This window comes from Orbicella franksi, chromosome 9, assembly GCF_964199315.1.
Source record: "Orbicella franksi chromosome 9, jaOrbFran1.1, whole genome shotgun sequence".
Classification (NCBI taxonomy): domain Eukaryota; kingdom Metazoa; phylum Cnidaria; class Anthozoa; order Scleractinia; family Merulinidae; genus Orbicella; species Orbicella franksi.
The window spans coordinates 8,127,143-8,142,171 of NC_138153.1; the positions used below are offsets into that span (position 1 = coordinate 8,127,143).

The following is a 15,029-nucleotide window of genomic DNA, read 5'->3' on the forward strand; positions in this document are numbered from 1 at the left end:
AATGGTCCATTTGTACAATCTACAACTTTTTCTTCTTCCTCTTTGTGGAGTGATATTACCATTCCTGTGCGTCAAAAGCTCAGCTAACGATTCTGATAGTTTTCCTATTGTGATCAACACGTGGGCTGGAAGCTATAAAGGAGCCACAGACAAAGGTGATTGTAACTGATTAACACGTAATAGGTAACCTGCATGATTGCGTAACTTCCGTTGTCACGCTAAGCAATAAAAGGTACAAGAAAGATAGACACGTGCGATAGGATATAGACGTCGTTATTCATCAAAGATCGAAGAAAGGAGTTTAGATTGGAGAAAGAGGTACGATTTGTAGTTTTATTTGTATGCTCGATTTAGTTAGTTTGATATCATTCCCTGTATTGTTCACAATTCGTAATATTTCCGTAATTTTCAAGTATCGTGATACGCCCCCTGTTTTGTGTTGTTATTGCAATCGATGTTCTGTGCGAGTTATAGTAATAGGCGCTTCCCCGTAATTATATTTTCAGTTTTTACGTGAATCAAGCAAGTAATAAAGAGTTGATAGATAGAAAGGACTCGCTTGGTTGATAGTAAAGCTCCATCCAACATAATGAAATCGCGTCCGGAGCATTTGGAATGTTTTATAGAAGACCTCCGTCCGCTACAGTAAAAACTCTTCAGAAACGAATATCGGCGACTGAAATTGTATTCTGTTACACCTCATCGAGAGAAAATGAGTTCAGAAGACGATTTTGGCAGTGTAAGCGCAGCTTCTAAACGAAATCGAAAACAGACGGCAAAAGGCAAACAGTTCCAGACACAATTACTAGAAGATCAAAGGTCGTCCGCGCAAAGGAGTTGGCGAAAACAATTGAATAGAATAGAAAACTGCCTTGTCGACCTAACAGAACCAGATAGGTTACAGAGCTAACGAATATTTTTGGAATCCAAGATGGAATTATTGATTTCTGCACACGAACGACTCGTTGAAGCACTGGAGGACGTAGAAACGAAACGCGTTGCGCAACAGAAATTTGAGAAGTTAGAACAAGAACATTCTGATGCGCTGAAACGATTAAATCAAAAAATTACCGAGCTAAAGGAAGATGGAGAAAGCTTGATTTCTTCGGTAACGGCCTCATCAAGTCGAAGTAGTAAAGTTTCACATGGCGGGAAATCACGTTCAAGTAGAGCATCCCGTACATCAGCCATAATCGATAGAAAGGCGGACACAGCAGTAAAGGTCGCTAAATTAAAAACCGAGTTACATTTCGCTGAAGACGAAGCGGCAAAAATTGCGGAACTGAAGAAATTCAGACTAACCAAGGAACTGGCCACAGCCGAAGCCGAGATGAAGGCCATTGATCAGGTAGAAGAAAACAAGTCGGAATCTAGTGAACAAAGCGAAAACATGCTGCCCGATGACATAAATAAAGACAGCTGTAAAGACGACCTTCTCCTAAATTACCTGACAGCTCAAGCCTCGTCGGTGACGGAAAACAGCATTTCAACCATGGAGACAAACCTAAGTTGTAAAACCAAGATCCTTCCGCCAAAACCCGTGTTTGAGATGTCCGAGATGGCTCCTTCGTATCCAGATAAACAAATCGAAAACCCCGGAGACGTTGGTAAAACTGCCGTGCAATATCCGTCATCGCTAAATCCGTTTACACCTGATTACGCAGCCTTCTCAACACCTAACCGCACAACCTTCGCTAAGGATCAAGAAGAAATTTCTCAGAAACATACAAGCGGCGACGTCCTCGAACGGCTGGCAGATCTGATGACCATGCGCCACGCCCGTGAACTACTACCACTTCCCGAACCAGAGACATTCAGCGGAAACCTCCTGCGCTATCCCACCTGGAAGAAATCCTTCGATACAATAGTGGAGAGAAGAACCGACAGTCCATCGCAACGCCTCTATTATCTTGGAAGATACACAACCGGCGAAGCCAAGGAAGCAATTAGTGGCCTTCTTGCCCTGGACAGCGAACACGCTTACCGTGATGCCAGAAAGATCTTGTCAGATAGATTTGGAAATCCCTTTCTTGTAGCCAACGCTTACCGCAAGAAGATAAACGAATGGCCAAGAATTCAACCCAACGATGGAACAAGTCTGAGAAAGTTCTCTGACTTTCTACTCCACTGTCAGTCGGCCATGAAGGAAATTAAGTACCTGAAGGCTCTTAACGATCCCGAGGAAAATCAGAAAATGCTTCGCAAACTCCCACGAAACCTGGCTGAACGCTGGACTCGAGAAATAGATCGCTGGCTCAACAAGGAAGAGCAAGTTTCTAGTGGTGTGAGTGTAAGGTCCACATGTTCAGCGGCATACCCACCCTTTTCAGCCTTTTGCGAGTTCTTGAAGAAGGAATCCAGAATTGCCTGTAACCCAGTTACCTTATTAAAGACGAAGGAGGAAGGAGAAAAGAAAGACGAGACGCAAAGAAGAGGAAGGTTTAATGGCAACAACAGGAATAAACCGTTTGACGCTGGAAGCTTTGCAACAGAAGCTGAAGAAGTGAAGGACAGTTCTCGTGAACGAAAGGAAGATAAGAAGCCAAAAAGGGATCACTGCCTGCTGTGCAAGAAGGCTCACAACCTTGACGAATGCGAGAAGTTCGCTAAGATGTCTCAGACAGAAAAGATAGAATTTATAAGATCAAGAGGGATCTGCTTAGGGTGCTTAAAGTATGGTCACATGAAGAGAGATTGCCGTGGGCGAAAGATTTGCAAGAAATGCAAGGGTTTTCACCCTACCTCCTTGCACATCGACACTCCAGCTTCACCAGAGCAAACCATAAGCGAGGGAATTCCAGAGGTGACCTCTCACCGCGTAGACGTCTCCAATACGAAGAACCACGCCGAATGCTATGCACACTCCCTCATCGTACCTGTGTGGCTTCATCATGATCAAAGTCCCCAAGACAAACAGCTCGTTTATGCGCTCCTGGACGATCAGTCGGATGCTTGTTTTATTAAGGACACGGTTTTGGAGAAACTGCAAGCAAATGGTCCTGAAGTCCAGCTTAAGCTGTCAACCGTCCTGGCAGAAAAGGTCATCTCTTGCAAAAAAAATAGACGGCTTAACAGTACAAGGCCTCAATGAAGCCACTGGCATTAACCTGCCAGGAGCTTACTCGCGTGAGGACATTCCAGCCAAGAGAGGCCAAATCCCGAGACCAGAAACAGCACGAAATTGGCCCCACCTCTTACCCATTGCAAATCATCTAATGCCTTATAGAGAAGATGTTGAAGTTGGACTGCTCATAGGAGCCAACTGTGCACGTGCCATCAAACCGACAGAGGTGATACCTGGAAGGCAAGATGATCCCTACGCAAAGAAGACTGCACTAGGATGGGGTGTCATCGGTGTCGTTAATCCAACCAAGATTGAAGAAGATGACAACCACTGTTCTTGTCACCGCATCGCGTCCCTAGAAGTTCGTCCCAGCTCTGGAAAAAGAATGTGTCATTTCGCTCTCAAGACTCAGGCAAAGGAAGTATTCGCACCTGCGCAATTGATCAAAACAATGGAGCGTGATTTCAATGAAACGTCAAGAGGAGAACAACCTCTATCGTTCCTGGATAGAAAATTCCTGAACGTCTTGGAGTCTAACATCCGACACCGAGACGATGGCCACTACGAAGTTCCCTTGCCACTGAAAGAAGAAGGGTTAAAGTTACCCAACAATCTCACACTGGCGTTAAGTCGCCTCGAAAGGCTCAAACAAAGGCTGAAGAGAGACAGAAAGTATCGAGAACACTACGAAGCCTTCATGAAGGAGATGATTGATAAGGGACAGGCTGAGAGAGTTCCCGACGAGGAACTACACCTCTCTAACGGTCGCGTTTGCTACATACCGCATCACGGTGTTTACCACCCCCAGAAACCGGACAAGATCCGAGTCGTCTTCGACGCCAGTGCAGAGTACAAGGGAGAGTCGCTTAACAGACACCTTTTACAGGGTCCTGATCTGACCAACAGTCTTAACGGAGTCCTTTGCCGCTTTCGTAAAGAACCCATCGCTTTCACCTGTGACGTAGAAGGAATGTTTCATCAAGTGTGCGTCAATCCCGACTATCGAAATCTCCTCAGATTTCTCTGGTGGAATGATGGAAATATAGACAGCAAACCGACCGAGTTCAGAATGACAGTTCATCTGTTTGGCGCTACGTCATCCCCAGGGTGTGCGAATTTCACACTGAAAAGAACTGCAGACGACTTTGAGGAGTTGTTTGGAAGCGAGCCAGCCAAATTTGTCAAAGATGATTTCTACGTGGATGACGGACTGAAATCAGTTTCAACAGCCATTCAAGCCTCAGCCCTAATAAGGAATACAAAGAGTTTGCTTGCCAAAGGAGGCTTCAACCTCCACAAGTTCATATCTAACAGCAAGGAAGTGATTGAAACCATTCCCAAAGAGCAACGAGCAAGCGGTATCAAGGAGCTAGATCTCAGCAGGGATATTCTCCCTATTGAAGGAGCCTTAGGAGTGCAGTGGTGTGTGCAGTCAGATGCTCTCCAATTCCGCGTGGTACTCAAGGACAAACCATTGACTAGAAGAGCGATTCTTGCCTCCATCAGTTCGATCTACGACCCTCTGGGCCTGGCAGCTCCCTTTCTGCTTAAAGGAAAACAGATCCTTCAAGATCTTTGTAAGACTCAAGCTGCTTGGGACGAGACGGTGCCTGATGACATTCGAGCAAAATGGGAAAAATGGAGAGGAGAGTTGCACGAATTAGCTGAGTTAAAGATCCGTCGTTGCTACAAACCAGACAACTTTGGTGAAGTCAAGTTAGTCGAGTTACACAGTTTCTCTGATGCGAGCATAAATGGTTATGGACAGTGTTCATATCTAAGGATGGTCAACAATCGCGATGAAGTGCATTGTTCGTTGGTAATGGCAAAATCGAGAGTTACCCCGTTAAAGCCAGTCACCGTGCCCCGACTGGAGCTCACCGCTGCCGTGGTGTCCGCGAAAATCAGCTCCTTCCTACTGAAAGAACTAAGCTATGAAGACATCCACGAGTTCTTCTGGACCGACAGTAAAGTTATCCTCGGCTACATTTCAAATGAAGCAAGGCGCTTTCATACATTTGTCGCTAACCGAGTGCAAGCAATACGAGATCATGCATCCCCTGATCAGTGGCACTACGTTGATACCAAAGAGAACCCAGCCGACGACGCCTCAAGAGGTCTTGCAGCTAAAGAACTGATAACAAGCAACAAATGGTGGAACGGACCGAACTTCCTGTGGAGACCACTGCCAGATAAGCCCCACTTTGACCCCGAGGTTAGGAAGGTTACAGTACTGGCAACTAAATCCATTGAACACCCAACCCTATTGGACCGCATCGAGTACTTCTCAGACTGGTACCGCGCGAAAAGAGCAATTGCTGTCTGCCTGTTGTTCATACACAGAATGAAACTTCGCGTAAAGAAAGACCGAGACAACTCCGTCAGTGACAAAGGCAACCCACTGCACGAAGACGACAAACGAAAACGGCAAGATCAGTCCTCCAAGTTTGTTACGCCAAGGGTAAAGGATCTCCAGAGAGCCGAGCTGTTGCTGATCAAAGCTATACAGTACAAGGAGTTCCCAAGAGAAATCGAAGCCTTAGCGAACAAGTCACACAAAGGTGAAATAAACGCTAAGTCAGTAAAGAGGACAAGCCCTGTACATCGCCTCAAACCAGTCCTAGATGACAACGGTGTTCTAAGAGTTGGAGGACGACTTCCTCAAGCCGACCTACCATATGCTGTAAAGCATCCTGTCTTGCTGCCGAAGAAGGCGCACCTTATAAACCTGATAATCCGACACTTCCATCAACGTTCGGGACATCAAGGCAGACCAAGAACGCATGCCGAAATCCGCTCATCTGGCTTCTGGATCGTAAACGGCAGTTCATTGGTTGGTCAACAAATATCTAAATGTGTTACTTGTCGGAAGCTGAGAGCAGCGCCCCAGCAGCAGATGATGGCTGAACTTCCCACAGACAGATTCGAACAAGTCCCTCCATTCACCTTCAGCGCCGTCGATTATTTTGGTCCATTTTATATAAGAGAAGGGCGTAAAGAGATGAAACGATACGGAGTGCTGTTCACCTGCATGGCCTCACGTGCCATCCATCTGGAGATAGCAACTTCGTTAACAACTGATTCATTCTTGAACGCCTACCGTCGCTTCGTTTGTCGTCGCGGACCCATTCAGCAACTAAGATCAGACCAGGGTACCAATTTCGTAGGCGCAAAGAATGAAATGCGAGCAGCCCTCAATGAGATGAATCATGAGAAGATCCAAAGAGAGCTATTAAAGGATAATTGCGATTGGTTCGCATGGAAGATGAATGTTCCACACGCTAGTCATATGGGTGGCGTGTGGGAAAGACAAATTAGGACAGTACGAAGCGTATTAACTGGACTACTGCAAAGCCATGGAAGTCAATTGGACGACGAATCCCTGAGGACCCTCATGATTGAAGCAGAGGCTATTGTCAACAGCCGTCCACTTACCACAGATGATCTGTCAGATCCAGATTCACTTGATGTCCTCACACCAAATCATCTTCTAACGATGAAGAGCTCAGTTATCCTTGCACCGCCCGGAAATTTCCAAGGAGCCGATGTGTACTCAAGGAAACGTTGGCGTCGGGTACAACAACTTGCTAATGAATTCTGGCAGCGTTGGAGAAAGAGCTATCTGCAAACTCTTCAGACCAGACAGAAATGGACCACACCTCAGAAGAACCTCGAAGAAGGAGACATCGTGATCCTAAAAGATGAAAGTGTTCCCAGAAATTCCTGGAAGCTTGCCCGTGTAGAGGTTACTTACCCGGATGCAGACGGTTACGTACGAAAGGTAAAGGTGGCAGCAGCAGATCAATCCCAAAGGTCCGGTGTGTCCCATTTTGAAAGACCAATCCACGGGTTGATTCTACTTATGTCACGCAAGGAGCAGAAGGACCGGGGATTCCCAGCCGAGGAGCCAGCCGAGGAGCCATGAAATCAGATGAGAATTGCTGATGAGCAGTGTCGTGTCGTTAGAGACAATGATTGAACATTGACTTACGAACATTTTACCTGATTACTGATTGTTTTGTTGTTGTTCTTTTTATTGTTGATTAAGTAAATTGTCTCAATTTAGGGGAGCCATGTAACTGATTAACACGTAATAGGTAACCTGCATGATTGCGTAACTTCCGTTGTCACGCTAAGCAATAAAAGGTACAAGAAAGATAGACACGTGCGATAGGATATAGACGTCGTTATTCATCAAAGATCGAAGAAAGGAGTTTAGATTGGAGAAAGAGGTACGATTTGTAGTTTTATTTGTATGCTCGATTTAGTTAGTTTGATATCATTCCCTGTATTGTTCACAATTCGTAATATTTCCGTAATTTTCAAGTATCGTGATACGCCCCCTGTTTTGTGTTGTTATTGCAATCGATGTTCTGTGCGAGTTATAGTAATAGGCGCTTCCCCGTAATTATATTTTCAGTTTTTACGTGAATCAAGCAAGTAATAAAGAGTTGATAGATAGAAAGGACTCGCTTGGTTGATAGTAAAGCTCCATCCAACATAATGAAATCGCGTCCGGAGCATTTGGAATGTTTTATAGAAGACCTCCGTCCGCTACAGTGATATAACGACTGATTTAAATTTACACATTAGTTTGTTTGATTCGGCTGAATCAAGTGACAACAGAGGAAATAATGACGCGTCTAACATTACATTTATTTAAAAACATCCGTCGACAGCTCGGACTTCTGACAAGTTGTGACATTGCGTGGTGACAATATTTCTGATAGGTGCGTCATTACCGCAATACGCGAATATTAAAGTGATATTGTAAAATTATTTGATAGTACACGAAAGGAATAGATCCATTGAAAAGGTATTATTCAGGTCACATGATCATGGATGTTCTAAAACCTCCAGTATAGAATGTACACTCTGTAATTTTATATGGAATATTAAGCAATTTTTGACGATACAGGATGGCACCAGTTGATTACATCACTTTTTTGTAAAAAGCACATGTTCGTTTCCCAAGTGAAGCTCGATACAATATTTGCGTCTGATCTTTATTAGCATTCACAAAGGCGAGCCCGGTTTCAGCTTGCCACTGTAAACGCCCTGTACATGAAGACTGGCCCTGCCAATACTGTGTCAATTCTGTTAGTTAAAAGTTACCACAGGAATTACATTTTATGACAACTGTTATTGCATTAACGAAGGGTAAAACAATACAAAACGTTATTGACATTCATGGCAGTTCACTCCTGTTTAAAGTTTGATAGGCTCAGTCGATTATCTCTAGCAAAAATATTTAACTTTCACAATTTGAAACATTTCATTCTTTTTTTGATTTCGTCGTTTCCAGTGTACACCAAAAGCTCTGGTAACTATTCTGATTTCTTTCCTGGTGTGATCAACACATGGGCTAGAAACCATGAAGTGGCCACAGGCAAAGGTGATGAAGTGACCGCCGTTTATTCTGCTTGCCTGAGTGCGAAATTATTCATAAGCTTGTGATATTAGGAAATTATTATACCCGCTTTAAGTTATCTATATTTCAGAGTGTTTAAGAAGTGGCTTGCAAATTGAAATAAGTGCAACATGTCCCATCCGGCCAGTGCAACGGACTTTCAACAAACCTTTCTGAGGCATCTCACATTTATTCACTTAGTTAGCATTTTATTTTCATTCATTTTGTATGTTTTTTTACGTTAATGTAAGAAATCAATATGGCTTTTCAAGAAAAAGATCAAAACCCACTTTTCTTCTTTGGGCTCCCACACGGCAGTCATGTAAACCCGCTTTTCAGTATCGTAGTAGTCGATTTTATCGACTTATATTTTAGTATGTTTTTTTTATACTCTGTAACTGAATTAATACACAAAATCTAACCGTAAATCAAAATCTAACCGTATCGTTCAGGCTATGTTACGAGACAGAATCAGTTTGCTTTCATATTTCAAAGCTATTATGTTTTAGTCTTTTAAGTAAGTCAACTTGATATAACTTGCACAACGTTTTCCAAAGGTTTATTAATGCTTCCACGCCGATCTTTCGCATGTATCTACCACTGGGAAGCTATAGAAACGCTTGTGATGTATTCGGCCGTTCGTGTACAAACTGTGCGACTTAAATACCGATATCTGATTATACTGTGGCTCTTACTATAGGTATTATCTGCTTTCTTGCTTAGAAATGATAATTTATATCTTTCCTACCTATCACTGTGTTGAACATTAGCATGGGAAGTACTCGCAAACGGAGGACCATCTCTAGATGCCATAGAGGAAGGAGTTACAGCGTGTGAGCTGAACCAGTGCGGCACTCACAGAGTGACTGTGGGCTATGGTGGAAGGTATTGTACACGGTAACTGCGTCAAGTCCAGTTGCAATGCCATCTATATATAACCTTCCCCTATTAGTAGGTTGCCTTGCGACAAGAAAAAAAATCTAAGTTCCCTATAGTTAAGAGCTAAAATTAAATTTTCTTTACAGCACATCCAAAGACATGCAGTGTAACCTACATATTCTCGTTCACATCGTCTTTGAATCTTATTCTACCATACGTCTTCCTAAAAACTGATCCATTCAAAATCTTTGTTTTTCAGTCCTAATGAAGCTGGAAAGACAACATTAGATGCTTTAATAATTGATGGGTAAGGCAACTTTTGAAACGGCCGAAATTCTGATAGATACTCTTCAAAACATTTTACTTTTTCTTGTTATCCAGATGCGATAATACATGTTGTATTCGTTTAGAGATTAACACTTCCTGCTCGTAAATAAATTTCTCTTCTAAACATAGTCATAGTTTTCAAACGGACTAGCCTCTACTGGCAGTCATTGTAAAAAATTATATTATTGTCAATACGTTTTTGTAGTTTTCACCCCCTGCTTCGTCGAAATTTTGCTCGCCCTTCAATTAACGCGCGGTTAGAATGCCGAAAAGCTCTTTGTACGGAATGCTTGCTGCCCGGGCTAGAATTGTTGATGAGTTTGAAAATTTAAGTAAATGAGTACTGATTGTCCTCGTCATACTAGTGTCGTAATTTCTGCAGTGCAACACACGCTGCTGGGGCAGTGGGCTGTTTGAAGCGCGTCAAGACGGCAATTTCTGTCGCTCGAGCTGTTCTGGAGAACACCAAGGCTACCCTTCCTGTTGGTGAAGATGGTTAGTAGGATTTACCCAAGTTGTAAAACAATCTATTTTGAGATTAACATTATTCGTGATATTTGAAATGCGAAATGAGAGAGAGAGAAAGTTATCCCAATTATTCTTTGTGTCTGTCTTTCCTTCAAGCAACACAATTAATTTTGCCCTCCAGATGGGATTCAGAGAACAAGATCTTCATACTAACGAGTCTGCGTAAGTAGTCACTAAATAATGAAATCAGTGAAGGGCACGGTAATTCAATGAATATGCTTTATGTTTTGTAAGTCATATTGCATTTGACTGAATATTTGTCCACATTTTTGTCAATCAAAGTAAGATGTGGAAAGAATGGAAGAAAAACAAATGCCAACCAAACTTTTGGAACGAGGTTTGTTTAGGTACTTTGGTAATCTTTGTTTTTATAACCAAGATTTTTCAGTTCTATTATTTTCAAATACTTTTTTTTCTCGATTTATAGAATCCTAATTATCATAACAGTGCTAAACACTATGACCATTAAACAAAGCGACTTGCTTTGAGGTACTGATTTCAGATTTCATGTCCTCATTTTATAGTTATCGGACAATGTTATCCCAACCCCCCGGGGGGACTACTCCCGGAACAATTGGGTGGGAGGTGTGCGGCCCGCTTCCCAAAATCCTTACCCTATTTATGCCAAAATCTGCGATTTCCCTACCCTATTTATGACCCGAAAAAGTAGCTTCTTCTAAAAGGCAAGCCCACTTCAAGACTTGAGTGAAAAAACAATAACCTATTTGTGATCAAAATGGCCAAAATCGATACCCTATTTATGAGCAAAACCATTGAAAACCGTACCCTTTGTGATCGCACTTACCTATATAACCCATAAATGGGAGTACTCCTTCTTCCCCCCCCCCCGGTTCCAGCTAAACACTGACCGTATCCTAATCGATGTTACCAATGATAGTCCAGTTGTAGATGATTTGGTCTGGGATTTTAGCTGCCTGACATCAAATTATTTAAAGTTTGGTGGAAATTTCTTTTTCGTTGCCGAATGTATTATGATGTATTTGCAGAATGTTCGTCCAGGCCCTCGTTCCTCGTGTGGACCGTACAAACCCAGCAAAGGCAGAACGTTAGCCAGCTTCTGGATTTTTAAATCCAAGCCAATCAACCAACCAACCCTTACATCAATTAATTGATCAATCCATTTCCTGTAGTATATGTGCACTACACTGTAACACGCCAAGTGAAACTTTGATGAATGCAAGCTTTAGTTACAACTTGTTATGGTTTTGTTCCACGAGATTTCTCTTTCCTTTTGCAATCAAAAACGTTAGCAACTAATAAGCTTCAACAAGAGACGACAATAATTGAAATGGGTGAACGGAAATTGTACAATTTAACAGCTCACCTGTGTTTCATCCTCCAGAAATGTCCAAGACACTACTAAGCAAACTTTGTTGGATGATGTAGATGTCGACAATCATGACACCATAAGTAATGGGTAATGAACGAGCTCATCAAGATAGAACAATGGACTTACTCCTGGCCTTTTCTTTTTCTTTCACCGAGAAACCGAAACATCTGCGTACACCCGCAGTCGTCAACTTTCGCCCTCCACCAAACACGGCACCCCACAAACAGTTCGCCAAAACTTTAGGCGCCACGAACGTGCACCACACAACTCAACCCCCCCCCCCCCCCCCCCACGAGCTACTGGCTACCCTACCACCTCGTGCGGTAGGAATGTAAACAAGAATTATTCAGAACACATCTGAATAATTTGGGCCTAATAATTCGAGCGCAAGTACTTACTCCAGCTACTACCATTTACACTGAAGGACTGTGCAACGACAACATTTCTAATGACTTTAATTTGGTGACTAAAATTAATGGCGACTGGCTTTTTGAACTGTGACTGGCATCATTTCATTGACTGATTTTTTCTGTTTTCGACTTGACTTTAACCCCGGGATTTTCAAATCATTTCAGAATGTGTCACGATCTAAGCACTGATTTGCTTTCAGGTATGATAGCAATTGACCAACATGGGAACATAGCAGCCGGAACATCAACAAATGGAATGAACCACAAAATCGCTGGGTGAGTTTCACAATAGATGAATGACTTCTAGCCAGTAGCGTTTCGTTTTGCTTTTTATTCATAATTGTCGATTCAGCTTTATTCCCGACAAGGAAAGGAAGGGGATTCGGGGGGGGGGGGGGGGGCAGCTAAAGGACCGTAAAGGGATTCAGTTGATGGAAGTAATCGATCCATTTGTCTACAATTGTGAGCATGTGCAAATTATATCATAAAATATGCATAGACTGAAATTGAATAAAATAGTAACATTTATTGCCCTTTTTCAATCATATCTGTTACTTTGTATTGTAAAATTTTTTCCATCCTTAATTCCATTCACTTACTCTTTTTTACGTTATGAGGGCGGGCAAAACACTTCAGTAGGCTTTTGACAAATGATTACATCGTTTTTCCCCTTGGTAGCCGAGTCGGGGACTCTCCCATTCCTGGAGCACGAGCTTACGTGGATAAGGACGTTGGTGGAGCTGCAGGGACTGGTGATGGGGATGTTATGTTAAAGTTTTTGCCCAGGTACGCCCTGAACGTACATTAGTCACAGGTTTCTGTGGTGGAAAACTCGCCGAGGTAAAATGAACACATGCACATAACCCTCCTCATCATGTCGTTCGCTATTTGCCTTGATTTTTGTCACTAACGTGTCAAATAATCCCCCTTCAGGTTTTAAATAGCCTGAAGAGTAGTAAGATGATTTTGTAGCGGAAGGCAATTGGCCTTATTCGTGTTCTTGATATTGTACTGGAACTAGCTTTATACTGAGGCTAATGCGGGCAGTCAAGAGATCATAGCCTCTTCGCGGTGTCTTTTCAAATCCAAACTTCATGAGCCTCCATTGCAAGCTGTTCCAGTTCAATACCGAGAATACAAATATGGCCTATAGGCTACTTTCTAACACGGCCCCAAAGCTTTCAGGACAAAATTGCAAATTTGTTGAGTTTCCTGTGTCTCCCAAAGGAGACTTGTATATAAAAAAGCACCTCCAAATATAGAGGTTTGTCCTGAACGTCATGTAAGAATATTGATATATCGAAAGTGGCCTATTGCAAGTGTTACTTTGACACCTTTTCCTTTATCAATAAGACTGCTACTGTATCCACGGGCCAATCAACCTTAAACTTCGTTTCCCGTGGCTATTAAGCGATACGTTGAATATCAACGCCTTGCAAAGACGGCTCTGTGCTAACGTTCAGTCTAACAATTATAAAACAAGGGAATTACAGAGGTTGAGTCTGATGCAGAATGAACATTTTTTTTTTTAAGTGATTCCTTAGCCTTGGAACTAACTTAGCATTTTAATATCTACAGACATTGGCCTATTCGCCCTGTCTGTTAAAACACCACCCTGGCATGAAAAGATGGGCTTTGAGAGGAATCCAACTCACCGGCCCATGAACAAGCTTTGTAGGCAGTCTTTAAACAACTTGCATAAACGTGACAACCTGATACTGTACTTTTGTCTCATAGTTTCCATGCAGTTGAGCTTCCCCGTCAAGGTTACAGCCCAACACGGGCTGCCAGAATGGCTCTTAAGAAAATAGCGCAGTATTATCCAACCCTCAGAGGGGGACTGATAACTGTGACAAAGGATGGCAGAGACGGCATTGAAAAAAAGTACTATAGGGGAACTATCATGAACTTGAATTCGAAACTTAACAAAACAAAGTACATATTTCCGTTAATAGAAACCAGGAGAGTATTGATCTTCTCTTGTAGAAACCTAAAATTAATGATCTAGTTTTATTAAAAACAAAAGTTGTGAATGGACATTGTCAAAATTTACCTTATAATCTCAGATTTGAGAAGTTTGAGAGACTTTTCAGTATCTTTCCTTGTGTCTTGGAAAAATCGATAAGAACTAATCAAAACCTGCTCGCTTTTTAACAACTCATTTCATTTCTTCCCGTTGCCAGCAAAGATTCTGTGTACTTAGAGGAAGGCCTGAATGAGGATCGAATAGCCAATTGAGAATAAACCCACACTTAACAAGTCCAAGATAAAGTTCATGTACATGTTGATCGGGTCTAGGCAAAAGCTGGGTACTTCTAAATAATAGTTATCCGACTCTTACCATCGATGGAAGCTCTATAAAGTAATTTGCGTTTTCAAAATGTCTTGGGAAACTGATATAGATGGAGCGTACATCTTAATGCAACTTCGAAAAAGATTTCATTTAAGGAAGAAAGTTTAAAGAGAATAAGACGACACTGAAACACTAAAATTAATTTTCTCATTAGCTTTACTGCTGCGTTGCTGTACTAATGCTTCATACCAAAGTTAGTAAAACCCTCCTAATCTACGACAATATTGCAAAACCATAGCTTTGTTGCAACCAATATACTTTCAGGCGATTGGCCGGTTCTCCTCTTAACTTCTTCTTCCTCTAGTAGCTAACATAAGGCCAATATTTCTGGTAGGAGCCACTCCACCCTTTATGGAATTGGCTATCTGAGCTACCTCCGTTGGTTATAAATTGTATCCACAGGTAGAGTTTTCCCGTTGAATAGAAGGAGCCGGTGGGAATGGAGTGTCCACTCCAGCCGCTGGTTAACACAACTTCACCAAATCTGTTAAAATCATCATAATGAAAACAGCATTAAAAGGGATGGCACAATGACTTAAGGATAGTGCACTGCAATCCTAATCGTGGGGCCGGGTTCGAATTCGAACGTGTTCCAGGGAAGTCAGGGTACATACGTAAGGAATAACTTTCTTAGCTTCTATCCTCATTTCTTCCTCCAAAAGTAGATAAGTACTAGTTGATTACTAGGTCATCCAAGGGGTAGAAAC

General features: G+C 42.4%; 3 protein-coding genes and 1 pseudogene across 4 annotated transcripts in view; 3 read left to right on the forward strand and 1 right to left on the reverse strand.

Annotated features, from left to right (window-relative positions):
* The first annotated feature begins 136 nt into the window (after positions 1-136).
* LOC145496734 (uncharacterized) lies at positions 137-3,181 on the forward strand (annotated as a pseudogene). Its single transcript, XR_014050592.1, has 2 exons — positions 137-318; positions 507-3,181. The product of XR_014050592.1 is annotated as an uncharacterized LOC145496734 (transcript).
* On the forward strand, positions 3,128-9,632 carry LOC145496733 (uncharacterized). Its single transcript, XM_081476469.1, has 2 exons — positions 3,128-7,296; positions 9,245-9,632. Exon 1 carries the CDS (start codon positions 3,216-3,218, stop codon positions 6,987-6,989), a length of 3,774 nt encoding a protein of 1,257 aa, XP_081332595.1. The 5' UTR covers positions 3,128-3,215; the 3' UTR covers positions 6,990-7,296; positions 9,245-9,632.
* On the forward strand, positions 8,197-13,978 carry LOC145497533 (N(4)-(Beta-N-acetylglucosaminyl)-L-asparaginase-like). The gene is made up of 11 exons (XM_081477348.1): positions 8,197-8,224; positions 8,370-8,459; positions 9,245-9,359; positions 9,613-9,660; positions 10,063-10,175; positions 10,305-10,370; positions 10,491-10,545; positions 11,572-11,646; positions 12,087-12,245; positions 12,648-12,755; positions 13,707-13,978. The coding sequence occupies exons 1-11, from the start codon at positions 8,197-8,199 to the stop codon at positions 13,975-13,977; spliced, it is 1,128 nt and encodes a 375-aa protein (XP_081333474.1). The 3' UTR covers position 13,978.
* Positions 13,979-13,983: 5 nt separating this feature from the next.
* The window catches only part of LOC145496732 (sushi, von Willebrand factor type A, EGF and pentraxin domain-containing protein 1-like), a 44,294-nt gene continuing 43,248 nt past the window's right edge, over positions 13,984-15,029 (reverse strand). Inside the window, exon 34 of the mRNA XM_081476468.1 lies at positions 13,984-14,806. Coding sequence (XP_081332594.1) covers positions 14,623-14,806 — 184 coding nt within the window. The 3' untranslated portion in view covers positions 13,984-14,622. The remainder of the gene's footprint in view (positions 14,807-15,029) is intronic.

Coding starts and splice junctions, on each gene's coding strand:
- LOC145496733 (XM_081476469.1), top strand. CDS start 3,216: ATGCCTTATAGAGAAGATGTTGAAGTTGGACTGCTCATAGGAGCCAAC.
- LOC145497533 (XM_081477348.1), top strand. CDS start 8,197: ATGACAACTGTTATTGCATTAACGAAGG. Junction 8,460..9,244: donor TGAAGTGGCCACAGGCAAAG/GTGATGAAGTGA, acceptor GTTGAACATTAG/CATGGGAAGTACTCGCAAAC. Junction 9,360..9,612: donor ACTGTGGGCTATGGTGGAAG/GTATTGTACACG, acceptor TTTGTTTTTCAG/TCCTAATGAAGCTGGAAAGA.